The sequence below is a fragment of the Alosa alosa genome, chromosome 3 (genome assembly GCF_017589495.1).
Source record: "Alosa alosa isolate M-15738 ecotype Scorff River chromosome 3, AALO_Geno_1.1, whole genome shotgun sequence".
In the NCBI taxonomy this organism is placed as follows: domain Eukaryota; kingdom Metazoa; phylum Chordata; class Actinopteri; order Clupeiformes; family Clupeidae; genus Alosa; species Alosa alosa.
In genome coordinates, this window is record NC_063191.1 from 36,601,893 (window position 1) to 36,616,932 (window position 15,040).

General features: G+C 46.2%; 1 protein-coding gene across 3 annotated transcripts in view; it reads right to left on the bottom strand.

Annotated features, from left to right (window-relative positions):
• Positions 1 to 14,189, bottom strand: part of cfap65 (cilia and flagella associated protein 65) — a 32,539-nt gene extending 18,350 nt beyond the window's left edge. For 2 of the 3 annotated variants that reach the window (XM_048239006.1, XM_048239004.1), the window contains exons 1-12: positions 14,049 to 14,189; positions 11,991 to 12,073; positions 8,942 to 9,235; positions 7,417 to 7,583; positions 6,931 to 7,130; positions 6,357 to 6,481; positions 5,806 to 6,028; positions 4,718 to 4,986; positions 3,974 to 4,171; positions 2,956 to 3,333; positions 2,006 to 2,143; positions 1,265 to 1,504 (exon numbers count right to left, since the gene is read on the bottom strand). In XM_048239006.1, coding sequence (XP_048094963.1) covers positions 1,265 to 1,504; positions 2,006 to 2,143; positions 2,956 to 3,333; positions 3,974 to 4,171; positions 4,718 to 4,986; positions 5,806 to 6,028; positions 6,357 to 6,481; positions 6,931 to 7,130; positions 7,417 to 7,583; positions 8,942 to 9,235; positions 11,991 to 12,071 — 2,313 coding nt within the window. In that variant the 5' untranslated portion in view covers positions 12,072 to 12,073; positions 14,049 to 14,189. The remainder of the gene's footprint in view (positions 1 to 1,264; positions 1,505 to 2,005; positions 2,144 to 2,955; positions 3,334 to 3,973; positions 4,172 to 4,717; positions 4,987 to 5,805; positions 6,029 to 6,356; positions 6,482 to 6,930; positions 7,131 to 7,416; positions 7,584 to 8,941; positions 9,236 to 11,990; positions 12,074 to 14,048) is intronic. The other variant, XM_048239005.1, reaches the window with a different exon arrangement.
• Between the last annotated feature and the right edge of the window lie 851 nt (positions 14,190 to 15,040).

The following is a 15,040-nucleotide window of genomic DNA, read 5'->3' on the forward strand; positions in this document are numbered from 1 at the left end:
TACTTAGCCTGCTGTCTTCCATCTAGCTAAAAGCCACCTCCGTCATATGCTACAATGTTGCTATGTTCTGAAGGGGTCATCCCTATGTTCCCCAGGTCCTATGTTTCCCGCTCGGGGTTAGGGTTAGGATTAGGGTTAGGGTTATGGTTAGGGTTTTAAAAAAGGGTCCTATGTTCCCTGGTCTCATACAAAGCGGGGAACATAGGACCCAGGGAACATAGGACCCGGGGAACATAGGTACGCTCCCGTTCTGAACGTCTGCATTTTACAGCTCGGATGCAACGTGACAGTTCATTTAAACTTCACGAGTTCGGCGAATTAATATACAAGTGTGATACGGCCAAAAAAAACCCTACTTCTTAGGTGTGCAGATAACATACGGTTAATGGTCGTTCTAAATTACGTAGGACAAAGGGAAATTCAACCAAGCAGTGGGATAAATCCTGTTAGGTGGAGGGTCGGTACACAGTAAATCACCTGCGGCGCCCCTGAGGGGATTCATATAACGATTGAGAGGGAATGAGAGTGTGTGCGTCTTGGTGTTTGTTGGAGTTTAACTTTTCGTCTCATACATTGTTTTCCTTTATTTTTCTTTTTATTATTGTTATACCCATACGTATGTTTTGCTGAATATTACAAATCATTTTACTTCATTTATTGGAACCAAAAAAAGCAATACAACCTTTTTCCGAAAGGAAGCCAAAGGCAATTTTCCCTGGTCGGAGCGTCTTTATTAGGGGTTTCCCCCTCCCGGTGCGCATGGAGTAAGCCCACTTTTTCTCTGTGGATATATGAATAAGTCTGGGTGGGATTATGGGTTTTCTCCTGATTTTGAGGATATAACGGGACCCAGCTGGACTTTATTCTGACGGGAAGAGTGGTAAATGCTGATTGTCCTTATTCCCCTGCCTCGATTTGACAGAGGGGGAAGCTCTGGCTACACTGTTGACAGGTTGGGCATGAAGGTGGCACGTTGGCTGAAGCATTGGTTGTCTGAATTGTTTAGTTAATAATGTTATAATGTGTTAGGTGGTATAGGAGATAGGTTTGACGTTTGAGTGTCCAATAACCTGCTGGTGGATACAAGTGAGGAAACGCTACAGTGTGTGTGTGTGTTGTGCGTGTGGGTGTATGTGTGGGTGTGTGTGTATGTGTGGGTGTGTGTGTGTGTTGTGTGTGTATGTGTGGGTGTGTGTGTGTGTGTGTGTGTGTGTGTGTGTTGTGTGTGTGTCTGTGTGTGTGTGTGTGTGTGTATGTGGCATACCTGAGTGTGTTTGGGGCTGGCGTTGAGGTGCACTGGTAGGGTCAGGGCGTCCGTGCGCTCCTCTGAGGGGGTTGACCTGAGGCAGAGCACCTGGTGGCTGCCAGGCGGCACCAGACCACTAGAGGGCAGCACTGACACGGCTGGACACTCCTCACAGCCCAGACGGAACAGCAGAGGCAGGTCACCTGTGTTCTGCAGCAGAACCGTGCGGTACGACACCTCAGGCAGAGCTGGGAACACCTGGAGAAACGAGGAATGGGAAGGAGATGATGAACGAATCCAAACAGAAAGACAGAGATAGATAGATACTGTAGATAGAGAGATAGAGAGATAGATAGATAGAGAGATAGATAGATACTGTAGATAGATAGATAGATAGAGAGATAGAGAGATAGATAGATAGATAGATAGTTATAGCTAAGGATCCTGAACACACAGCTTTATAACAAGGTGATAACTGACGGGATTGCTTTTTTGCCTTAGGAGAGCTTTTAGCCTGAGCTCTCTGTCACTGTTGTTAAATTGAGATTATAGGACACACATATGATATCAACATCACAACCTGTCCATGCAGCATCCACAACTTTCTCTCCATTCAGACAGAAGACGGATGTGCATTGACTTGCGTTCATAAGTTTACAACAGCAACATAATGAGAATACTCTGGAGACCACACATGTACACATTGTGCAATGGCGTGTCCACAGAAGTATACTTCTGCTTTTTAAATACGTGACTCACCACATGAGGACTGGTCAGGCTGCAGCGGGGGAGGAAGGGCTCCCGGCCGGGCTGGAAGGAGTGTCCACTCACCCTCACCGTCACACACCACGGGGGGCACAGGGTCACTTCCTCCGTCAGTCGGTAGTCCCGCAGCACCTGCACGCGTCACACGAGATTAGGACCGCAACAACTAGTCCATTAGTGGTCAACTACAGGCCTACAGTATTGAATGAATCACCAAGTATTTTGGTAAATGGTTAATCGGTAAGGGAAATTAAGACTATGTCCGTGCTCAGGTCAAAATCACACATCTAAGTCCCTCAAAAGCAGGTGTACTTAGAGGCCTGACCCCAATAACACTCAAATGTGAGTGTAGTGATTAGCATGTTTCAGGTTTCAGCATGTACATGTAGTGAATATAGCTATGAAATGAAGCTGCTATTCTGGAAATATATTGGTATATATCATGTATGTTGGAAATACATGTATATTGGTCTATGTACTGTACTGTATAAAGCTTTGCTGGTCTTTTAACAAGTTAACATTTAGCTTAGCATGATCTTTGGACAAAAGCATCTACCAAATATCCTAAACATAAACATAAACATGGACATAAACATAAACAAGATCACAGAAAAATCCTCTCCCATTACTATACAACTCTGCTGTGTTCCCCTGTTCCTCTCCCATTATAGATAGATAGATAGATAGAGAGATAGACCACTCTGCTGTGTTCCCCTCTTCCTCTCCCATCACTAGACCACTCTGCTGTGTTCCCCTGTTCCTCTCCCATCACTAGACCACTCTGCTGTGTTCCCCTGTTCCTCTCCCATCACTAGACCACTCTGCTGTGTTCCCCTGTTCCTCTCCCATTAGATAGATAGATAGATAGAGAGATAGATAGATAGATAGACAACTCTGCTGTGTTCCCCTGTTCCTCACTGGCCCCCGAGATGCTCTGCTGGTACCTTATAGACGGCGAAGCACTCCAGCTGAGCGGCATGCACAGTGTTGGCCTGACGGGGGCAGTAGGTGACTCTGAAGTCCGTGGTCTTCAGGGGCCCCAGCTCGCAGGTCTCGGGGGCCACGCTGAACGGGGAGTCCGGGCCCCCGGGGGTCCAGAGCAGGCAGAGCTTGCCCTTGGTGTGGTTGGTGAGGGTCAGGGAGCGCGAGTGCGGGGCCTCGTAGAAGAGCAGCTCGGGGGGCTCCACGGACACGTGGCAGCCGGGGTGGGGGGCACCACGAGGGGGGCGCTTGACGGACACTGCCGTCTCCACCAGGAAGTACTCGTCCATTGGGGTCATCGGCATCAGGGGGTCAGAGGGAACGACTTCCTGTGACAAATCCTGCAGTGAGGGGATGTTAATGCTTTAGACACACATGAGGAACGCATGATTCAAATGCAGAAAAGTGAAGCTTTAGGCACACATGAAGAACGCATGATTCAAATGCAGAAAAGTAAAGTCGTTAAAGAGCAAACATATCCAAAACAGTAGTGAGGATAACAAAATGAGGATTTCTTTTTTTTTTTGCAGATTTGCTACATGACATCTGAGGTGAAGTATGAGGATATCACAACCACACACACACACATGTACACACACAGAGACACTGATTTGTTTATCATCTGAAGTGAACTTATTCCAATATCACACACACACACACGCATGCGCGCACGCACGCATGCACGCACGCACGCACGCACACCCACACACACGCACGCACACGCACACACGCACACACACCCACACACACACACGCACACACACGCACACACACACGCACGCACGCACACCCACACGCATGCACACGCACACACCCACACACACACGCACACACACCCACACACACACACACACACGCACGCACAACCCACACGCATGCACACGCACACACACCCACACACACACCCACACACACACACACACACACACACACACACACACACACACACACACACACCCACACACACACACACACACACACCTGTGGCATGTTGAGGACGCCGTCCTGGTCCAGCTGCAGTGTTTTCTGGGCCAGCATGGCGCTGAGGATGTCTGGCGGGTAGACGGTGAGTCCGCGCCGCAGGTGCTGCAGGTACAGGCTCAGGTGACGCGGACGCAGCACCAGCGGCTTCAGCTGCTCTGAGTGACAGGTGCCAATCACATCCAGGAACAGAGGCTCCTGTATGTCAGGGGGTCAAATTTCACTGTTGTTTCACTGTTGACCAACTTCATAAATTTACTGATCAATTAACCATTCAATCAATCAACAAACTCAATGACCATCCAAATAACAACAACAAAAATCATATTAAGACATTCTATGTAAATTCAGACCCTGCTTGCTTGTTAGGGCTTCGGGTTTGGTACCGAACGGTTGCCGGTTCGATCCCCGACCAGTAGGTAAAATGTGGGCGGGGGAAGTGGTTGACCACTGCTCTCCCATGCCCACATCCATGGCTGAAGTGCCCTTGAGCAAGGTACCTAACCCCTCACTGCTCCTCAAGCGCCGCTGTAGCAGGCAGCTCACTGCTCCAGGTTAGTGTGTGCTCTGTGTGTCTCACTAATTCACAGATGGGATAAATGCAGAGACCAAATTCCTTACATACGCAAACATATTTGGCCTATAGAGCTGATTTTTTACATTTCTATACATGTACGGCTTCTTTGTTTAAGTGAGCAGATTGTGCTGCTTTGTGTGCTTGTGTGCTGTGGGGCGTGTTCCCACCCTGTGCAGGACCAGACAGGTCAGTCTGCGGCGGTGGGGGATGGGGTGGCGCGGGCAGAAGTGCAGCTGGACGCTGAGAGAGGTGTTGGGGGCCACCGTGCCCCTGGGCGGCTCCACGCTGAAGACGCTGTGCCCGTCCACGCCAACGTCAAACTGGTAGTGCCCCTCCACGGCCGAGGAGTTGGTGAGCTGCAGGACGCGCGTGGCCCGCCCGTCCTCTGCCACGCAGCCAAAGTCCAGCACGGACGCGCTCAGGGACATCAGCGGACCTGCAGGGGAAGGACACCCATCATTCTACATGCACTAGTGATAAAGGGGAGAAACAAATGGGCAAAATGATATTGACTAAATAAAGAACCTTTGATAAACTGTATTTTGGTGTTTTATGTTTTTGAATACTTGTACTCAGTTTTTTTTTTACATTTTGAAAAGTTTAAATGTTTCATTAAATGATGCACATAATTAGACTGGGTGAACCCAGAAGAATCTGTGAGCACATTTGAATTGGCTCAGCAGGTCCGTCTGGTGACATTCCCGTTCAAGACGATTTCTGAATCAGCCAAAATCTAGGAATCACAACCGATTTATCTGGCATGGGGTGGGCTTGATATGATGACAGATCAGATGATATATGATATGAGTACAGTTAGAAGTGCATTGCCCACATCCATTAGCTATGCTGATGGTGTCAGTGTTAAACGACACAGACGTGTATTTTCTTTGAACTTGAGTAAACAACTACATTTAAAACTTTTATTTACTAGAAAGATGTGTTTGCTTTACTTTCGAAAAGATCTGGTTAGAGTTCAATGTACCAATTTAAGTTTAATTTTATTGGTGGTTATGCCCCCCTTGGAGATCAGAAGTGAATGAAGCATCCCCAAAGCATGTCCGCCAGGCTAGTACATAATAGTACCATACCATACATACCAGTACATGCACACATTAACTGGTAATATACATTAACAAGCCAGTGTGGTTGCTCCTAGGCCTCTGTTGGAATTTTTGCATGAAAGAGTACAGCAACAGGTTTGTCCTTGGTATGTCAACCAAAGGGTCATTTTCAAATGTGTTGAGTGTGAACAAACCACAGCAGGAGCCGGTGAGTTTGACCAGCTGTTTGCTCAGGGCCCCGGGTGACGAGAGACAGAGGTACTCCACACTGCTGCTATCCACTGCCACCGGGGAGAAACACACGGGCACCTGCACGGACGACCCTGGGGTCAGCAGGCCCTCGCACACCGAGCACTCAAACACACTGTCCAACAGAGCGGGCCGCTGCAGGCGCGATAGGGAGAAGGACGAGGTCACCTAAGAAAGGGAGAGAGAACAGAGAGAGAGAGAGAGAGAGTCAACCATCAGTTAGAGAGGAGCAGAGTGAGATGGAGAGAGAGAGAGAGAAAGAGAGGGAGAGAGGGAGAGGAAAAAAGAAGAAATTAAGACAAGACAGAAAGAAGAAAAGAAATGAGGAAAGAAACACAAGGAAGAAAAAAATCAGGACCCATCCTGTTTGAATGGTGGTCTGGGGGTGTTTCCATAATTCTTATCTATTTGCATATTCACCAAAAACTATCCATTACAATGATCTGCAGAACTATAAACAGTCCATGACACAGACTGCACCACTATGTAGACTCACTGGAGAGGGGTTGAATATCTCAAAGTGCTTTTCCTGGGAGCTACCGAAGGCCACGGTTCCGAACTCCAGCAGCTTACAGCCCTCCTCCCCTCCCGGGGATCTTATCTCCAGGTAGGGGTACTTAGCTAGAGAGAGAGGGGGCAATATGATGACAGCACACAAAACCAGTCACATGCATACTGTTAATTCACTGTCTTCTGGACTCCACACTGAGGTAGCCCCCAAATGATTTGATTGCCACAAAACTGTGAGTTATTCTCCGAGTACAGCATGTTCTTGATAGCCGCAACTGCAAAACCGCAGGAATGTCTGATCCACTTATTTCCAGACCTTAATGTGCTTTTTGTCTTTGAAGGCAGGGTTGTGGACAATTTCCACTGTGTAGAATGCAACACGTGATGTGAACTAAGTCAACTAAGTAAACAAAAAACAAAAAAGCACAACAGATGACAAAATCTAAAAACACACACACACACACACACACACACACACACACACACACAATTAAACATTTCAGCACTACTGTAATACTCTAGTAATGTAAGGTTTTCCTTGATTGGTCTGAGTGACTCACACAGGCCCTGTAGGAGCATAGAGCAGCTGTTCTCTCCCTGGTCCCCAAAGGCACAGCGGGCCTCTGTCTGATACACCCGTGCCTCTAGGGGGCGGAAGAGTGCCGTGACCTGAGCCCCCTCGCCCGGCGCCAGCACCCCACTCTCTGGAGAGAGCTGAAACGGACCATCCACCTCCCAGCTGAAACCGGTGCGCAGCTTACTGGTAGTGGAGATAAAGAAAGAGAGAGAGAGAGAGATATGAAAGCTCACTACACATAAAACAAGTTTACACAAGAGAGGATTGGTGAGACCTTGCACATATATTTTTCTTTTAGCAAAGTGACACTAGCACACAAAATAGTATGTTTTTAACAACATGGCTGAAGTAAACAGGTGTGTGTCCATAGTATAGGTCCTATATTCAAAAACTGATTTCTTAAAAAGTGCTGGACTACGATCATAATTCAGAGACTACAGCAACATTTATCCACAGTGGCTCAGCGCACCTGGGATTGTGGAGGGTAAAGGTGGTCTGGGTGCTGTGGTGGGCAGCACAAGCAGGCAGCTGCACCTGCTCAGGAAGCTCCAGGCTGTGACGGGGTATGGTGGCCCGGAGGGACACTTGGAACGTGCCCTCTTTGCTCTGGAACTCAATTGTGTCCTGGTACTCACACTGACCAAGAGACGTGGACAGACAGAATAAAAAAGCAACTCCATCTCTACATGCTCCCATGTCTCTGCAACTCCATCTCTACATGCTCCCATGTCTCTGCAATGTCTTACTATAGAATATAAAAATTCTAAAGATATAAAGATACTAACAGATGATAGATGATAAAGGCCTACACACACAGCCGACAACACAATGGTGATTTATGGCAAGCGATCAACAAAATGGAATAGAATCTGTTGAAGTGAATGGGGCAACGCACACGACAAAGTCAGAACAACGGGGCGTCACATCACTCTAATCGGCCCTTTTCTGTTTTTCAGGGCGATTCTGATACGTCATAATAGAAAACAGCTTTCTGGTCAGTGTATTTCCATTGAATCGATGGGTGATCGAGTTGCCAGAATTCTCACTAATGCTCACCAATGATCACTAATTTTCACTAAATCCTCAGTTGCCTGAACACATTTCTTGAATCGATCTCCCTTTTGCCAAAACTTTAAAAAGTTTTCACATAGGCTATAAAACACAACTTGCAACAGACACAAATAGACTGTTTTTGCAAAACTCTAAACACATTCTCATGCAATAAGACACATTTTGCATTGTGATGCACATTGTAATGGTAGCCACAAGTGGCACAAGGTCAACACAAATAGAGCACAGATGTCATATGTTAAACACAACTACTCAAAATTGGTCACAATGTTTCAAATGACACAACCAATATAAGCTAGTTCAGAGTGTAAACAGGTTGCTGAACAGTGGAGGTTCATATCAACAAGGAACAAAAACTATCAGTGAGGCTTTCCGAGAACATTGTACTTTTACAGTACTGAAATGCCTGTCTTTTCCAGTATACAACTTTTCACAATTGCTAAAACACATTTTTTGAAACCTTCCACCCTTTTCTCAAAACTGTAAACACAAATCCCCATTCTCAATACTTTATGTTTACTGGATTTACAGTAAATGTCGAATCCACTGAGTTATGAAATCTGTTTTGCTTTGTTTTGTTTTGTTTTTAAACAATGTATTGTAAACAATGAACATTTCTGGAGCTATATGAGCTGCCTGAACACTGTGTTTTTCATTTGTTCATGCACTGTCTAATGACTGCTCACTAGTGTTTTCATTTTGACTGCTTTGTGAGATGATCTGAAAACAGTGTTTGGTTTTGAACACACTGTTTTGAGGCAATTGTTCAGTTTTTGGGAATGTAGTTTGAGATTTGGGATTTGTGTTTATAGTTTAATATATAATATAACAACATCTACGTATTAACAATAACAAGTACTACTTATTAACTACTCATTATTCATTTCTATTCAGCCCTAAAGCCCTGGTGCTGTGGTCCTCACCCGCTCCAGTGGCCTGAAGGTGACGGGCATGGAGAAGGAGGTGCCAGGACTCAGGGTGATGACCTTTGGGAAGAGCGTGGTGAAGGCCTTGGAGGCGGGGGGCCTGAAGCGTAGCCGCTGCAGCTTGCCGTGCACGTTCTTCAGGTAGAGGGTCTTGGTGAACTCGCCGCCCAGCTCCCAGCGCTCCCACACCAGCTCCACCAGGGTCTCCACGCCCAGAAAGCTGCTGCGCCTCTGGGACGAGCTGCGCCTCTGGGACTCTGAGGGGGACTGGTGTGGGGCAGAGGCCTGCTGCTAAACACGCACACACCAAACACACACAGACACACCATAAACATACACACACACACACACACAAACACACACACACCGCACACATACACAGACCACACACACACACACACACACTTGGATGAATACACATAATGCACAGTAAACACACACAGTAGACACACACACACACACATGAAAGCCTCACAGACTAGAGACACCTTCCCCCACACACACACACACACACACACACAAAAAGCACATACAAAATTGACATGTGACAATCCCCCTCCTGTACAAACACATACACTCAAACACACATACAAATACACACACTGTAATATGTCCACTCACTTAGTTTCAATTACATTTCTTAGAGATTTCAGGATACAGCCTAAAATACAAACTATATCTAATTAGTGCTGTCATTGCCACTGATATATTGATGCAATACCACATAACGCCTCTAGATGACCCAGCAGACTACACTAAGACCCTGATCTCAGAGCATAGAATGACAGTTCCTTTCTAACAACATCAAGTCATTTCCCAAATGTTTTAAACCAGATACCAGCTCCAACTCACCACACATTGACTATTCCACTCATCATCATGCAAGCTATAGAAATATGACCGACAGACATATTTGTTGCTATGCTATACGATGTAACAGTTTATTTTATTGTGTGGCTTCAAGTGAAATGAATGATGGACCAAAATGGAGGAGGAAGAAGAGAGGGATGCTGGTAATTATGATGAACATAATAATTAAGGATGATGAAGGCGATGGTGGTGGAATAGGCTAGGCCTACAGGCTAGATGGTGGTGGAATAGGCTAGGCCTACAGGCTAGATGGTGGTGGAATAGGCTAGGCCTACAGGCTAGATGGTGGTGGAATAGGCTAGGCCTACAGGCTAGATGGTGGTGGAATAGGCTAGGCATACAGGCTAGATGGTGGTGGAATAGGCTAGGCCTACAGGCTAGATGGTGGTGGAATAGGCTAGGCCTACAGGCTAGATGGTGGTGGAATAGGCTAGGCCTACAGGCTAGATGGTGGTGGAATAGGCTAGGCCTACAGGCCTATAGATGGTGGTGGAATAGGCTAGGCCTACAGGCTAGATGGTGGTGGAATAGGCTAGGCCTACAGGCTAGATGGTGGTGGAATAGGCTAGGCATACAGGCTAGATGGTGGTGGAATAGGCTAGGCCTACAGGCTAGATGGTGGTGGAATAGGCTAGGCCTACAGGCTAGATGGTGGTGGAATAGGCCTACAGGCTAGATGGTGGTGGAATAGGCTAGGCCTACAGGCTAGATGGTGGTGGAATAGGCTAGGCCTACAGGCTATGGATGGTGGTGGAATAGGCTAGGCATACAGGCTAGATGGTGGTGGAATGGTGGTGGTGGAATAGGCTAGGCCTACAGGCTAGATGGTGGTGGAATAGGCTAGGCCTACAGGCTAGATGGTGGTGGAATAGGCTAGGCCTACAGGCTAGATGGTGGTGGAATAGGCTAGGCCTACAGGCCTATAGATGGTGGTGGAATAGGCTAGGCCTACAGGCTAGATGGTGGTGGAATAGGCTAGGCCTACAGGCTAGATGGTGGTGGAATAGGCTAGGCCTACAGGCTAGATGGTGGTGGAATAGGCTAGGCCTATAGGCCTATAGATGGTGGTGGAATAGGCTAGGCCTACAGGCTAGATGGTGGTGGAATAGGCTAGGCCTACAGGCTAGATGGTGGTGGAATAGGCTAGGCCTACAGGCTAGATGGTGGTGGAATAGGCTAGGCCTATAGGCCTATAGATGGTGGTGGAATAGGCTAGGCCTACAGGCCTACAGGCTAGATGGTGGTGGAATAGGCTGGAGCCTACAGGCTAGATGGTGGTGGAATAGGCTAGGCCTACAGGCTAGATGGTGGTGGAATAGGCTAGGCCTACAGGCCTATAGATGGTGGTGGAATAGGCTAGGCCTACAGGCTAGATGGTGGTGGAATAGGCTAGGCCTACAGGCTAGATGGTGGTGGAATAGGCTAGGCCTATAGGCCTATAGATGGTGGTGGAATAGGCTAGGCCTACAGGCCTACAGGCTAGATGGTGGTGGAATAGGCTAGGCATACAGGCTAGATGGTGGTGGAATAGGCCTACAGGCTAGATGGTGGTGGAATAGGCTAGGCCTACAGGCTGAATGGTGGTGGAATAGGCTAGGGCCTACAGGCTGAATGGTGGTGGAATAGGCTAGGCCTATAGGCCTATAGATGGTGGTGGTGGAATAGGCTAGGCCTACAGGCTGAATGGTGGTGGAATAGGCTAGGCCTACAGGCTAGATGGTGGTGGAATAGGCTAGGCCTACAGGCTAGATGGTGGTGGAATAGGCTAGGCCTAGGCCTATAGGCCTATAGATGGTGGTGGAATAGGCTAGGCCTACAGGCCTACAGGCTAGATGGTGGTGGAATAGGCTAGGCCTACAGGCTAGATGGTGGTGGAATAGGCCTACAGGCTAGATGGTGGTGGAATAGGCTAGGCCTACAGGCTAGATGGTGGTGGAATAGGCTAGGCCTACAGGCTAGATGGTGGTGGAATAGGCTAGGCCTACAGGCCTATAGATGGTGGTGGAATAGGCTAGGCCTACAGGCTAGATGGTGGTGGAATAGGCTAGGCCTACAGGCTAGATGGTGGTGGAATAGGCTAGGCCTACAGGCTAGATGGTGGTGGAATAGGCTAGGCCTACAGGCCTACAGGCTAGATGGTGGCAAGAAAGACTTCTGTGTTAATCTATCACTTCACCTTGTTTCGCTTTCCATACTTGGTTGTTCTAGGCCAGTGCAAGGTGGGATTCAGGGGGTTCGCCGGAATGTCAGTCAGCATTGCTGTGGAATGAACAGATAACACAGTGGAAGTATTATCACAGGCCGACAACAACTTGACAGGTTTAGGATACGTGACAGGCTCGCTCGCTCAAACAGTCAGCTCACGTGGTAGGCTACAGACCAAACAGGAAACTGCTATAACGTGAAGGTAGGCTACTGAAAGATGTAAATGTGCTTTTATGTCCCTGCCACTCATTTCCTTTACCTGCATTTCTATTAAGTTAAGTGAATGCCTTGCACCACTGAAATGTTACAGCAAAACGTGAAGCAGTACGATTATTCAAGCCGACGCCTCCACCTAAGTCTCGATCTAGACCAGGGGTCTCAAACTCAAATGAGCTGGGGGCCAATTCTGCCAACGTCATCTGATTGGAGGGCCGGCTATTTCTGAAAATGCAATGTTCTTTTTTTCAAATACCACACAAAACTGCAAACAGAAAGTGCAAGTGTTTTTATCTAGTTTTAGACACCTGTGCTAGCAACCTTAGCTTATAAATAAAATAATGATAAAATAAATATTAATACAAATTATAAAATAAATGAAAAACATAAAACTGGTATGTGTGTGTGTTTACACCAAATAAAATATTTCCTCTCATAACTTTTTAAACCTGGCAAACTAGGCATTAGGGTTGAGAAAGCAACACCATTAGTTTTATATCAAAATTTCAAAAGGCCATGGCTTGAAAAGTGGTCAGAGATAAAAGTCCTACTGTAAATGTAAAAATCTTTGAGTAAAACAAAAGTTTATGAAGGGGGTAAATTTACCCATCTAATTTGTCACTGGATGGCAAGCACCTCAAATTATGCACCTTTCAGTAAATGCTGGATGAACATATTTAAGCAGGTTTACTTTCCTTTTTCATATTACCCACATAACAAATTAACAGGAAAACACCTAAAGATGTTGTGGTTTAGTAATAGATTACTACAATATAGGCCTACAATAAAGTATTCTGGTCAAACAGTTCCTATCGCTTGGGTAATCTGCAGTACCCAGAAATTCGCATCATATTCGGGTGAATTTGTAGTTCTTTAGAGCCCTATTTCTACTAGCCCTGCTGTCTGTACCACATCCATTACGGACACTATCATCACGATTACCACTGTAACCTCCAAACTATGTTTGGCAGAGGGTCGAAACAAGCATGGTATGTATGCTTAGTGGACACCGTTCACAGACGCACCGTGACTATCACTGTCATAGACGATCGATCATAATCTCCAAAAGGATATTCTCCTTCAGAATTAGAATAGGTGAATAACATAGCTTACCTAAGACTTCATCACACGTGAACGTTTTTCAACATTTGGTGTAGGCCTATTTCTGCTTAATTTCTGCTTCAATTTCTGCAACACTAATGTCCTGCATCGCTTCCGCGTCATTACATATGCACGTCTTTGTGTTTCTCGCGTGTAATACAATTATTTCCTGAAAACTTTGCGCAGCGATTTTGGGTTTGGATCAAGCTCTGGATGTCTTGCACATAGTGGAGCAGAGTAGGCCTACAAATGAGATTTGTCAGCGTACCTGGATCTATCGTCTAGCTTCTAGATAGGATTTGGCCCGCGGGCCGGGTGTTTGAGACCCCTGATCTAGACTATACCGTTAAGTGACAGAATTTTTATTAAACAACATGGGTCTAGTAAATGGGTTACGTTAACGTAGGCTACAACCCGCTTGTTGGCAATAAGCTTATTGGTTACTCGAGCTTGACAAGTATGTTGAGACGCTAGTTCTTAGTGTGTAGTAGCAGCCTAATAACTGCAGATAATTAGTTCATCTGGAAAATGCGCGCTTGCCGCCTGTAACATCACTGACATAGAAGCTACACTGACAATTTAGCAGTAGGCTAACGTTATTTTTGACACAAAGTAGCCTGGCCTAAGTTAACTTTAAGCGACTCCATGCGGAATCTGGTGTTTGTAAATTTAACGTTAAGTTAACGTTTGTATGATTCTTGGTCGGTCTTACCTTGCTCAGAGTTTACATTAATAAATCAGTGAGTGAGTACAAATACAGATCATCCAAATCGTCTAGCCAGATTGTAGTGCCGATATTAAGTTAATAAAATGTGCCATTTCTCGTTTGGACAGCAACTTTGAGAGAGAAATGTTTCCACTACTCTCCATGGTAACGACAGGACCCGTAGAGGGACAATATTCACGACCACTTTTCGAAACCCTTTTTAATCAAACCTCTCCCTTGCAGCTTGACGGTCAGTGCTGCCAGCTAAAAGCACGGTTAATGACTGCGTATAAATATGCAGTTGTCAGCCCAAACCTCTGTGTGAAGTTGCCTCTTCTCCACCCTTCTCAAAACTCACCTGAAGTCATCCCACATTTAAAAGGGTCATTTTTTAAAAATGAAAAATCTTCCGATGAATGCCTCAAGGACCTCTCTGGAGGAGTGTGGAAGTCATCTCTGCCCAGGGGTTCATAATCCATCCATGCCGTACCTGTACTATGTCCGTCAAAGTTTGGAATACCCTAATTGACTGAGCTTAACTAACAACATTTGTTTTTGTTGATTACAATAATATTTTTTGTAGGAAATGTATTATTGAAATTCTGTTTGAAGTCCCTCAGACTCCACCACAGATTTAGTCCCCCCAGTATTGACAGCAAATACAGTTACACTGATAAATGTAAGGGATTACATTTTAAATGGTCGATAAGATTGGCTGTAGGCTATATCTGTAGGCTTATAGCCTACACACAACTACTCAGTGAGTGAGTACAAATACAGATCATCCAAATCGTCTAGCCAGATTGTAGTGCCGATATTAAGTTAATAAAATGTGCCATTTCTCGTTTGGACAGCAACTTTGAGAGAGAAATGTTTCCACTACTCTCCATGGTAACGACAGGACCCGTAGAGGGACAATATTCACGACCACTTTTCGAAACCCTTTTTAATCAAACCTCTCCCTTGCAGCTTGACGGTCAGTGCTGCCAGCTAAAAGC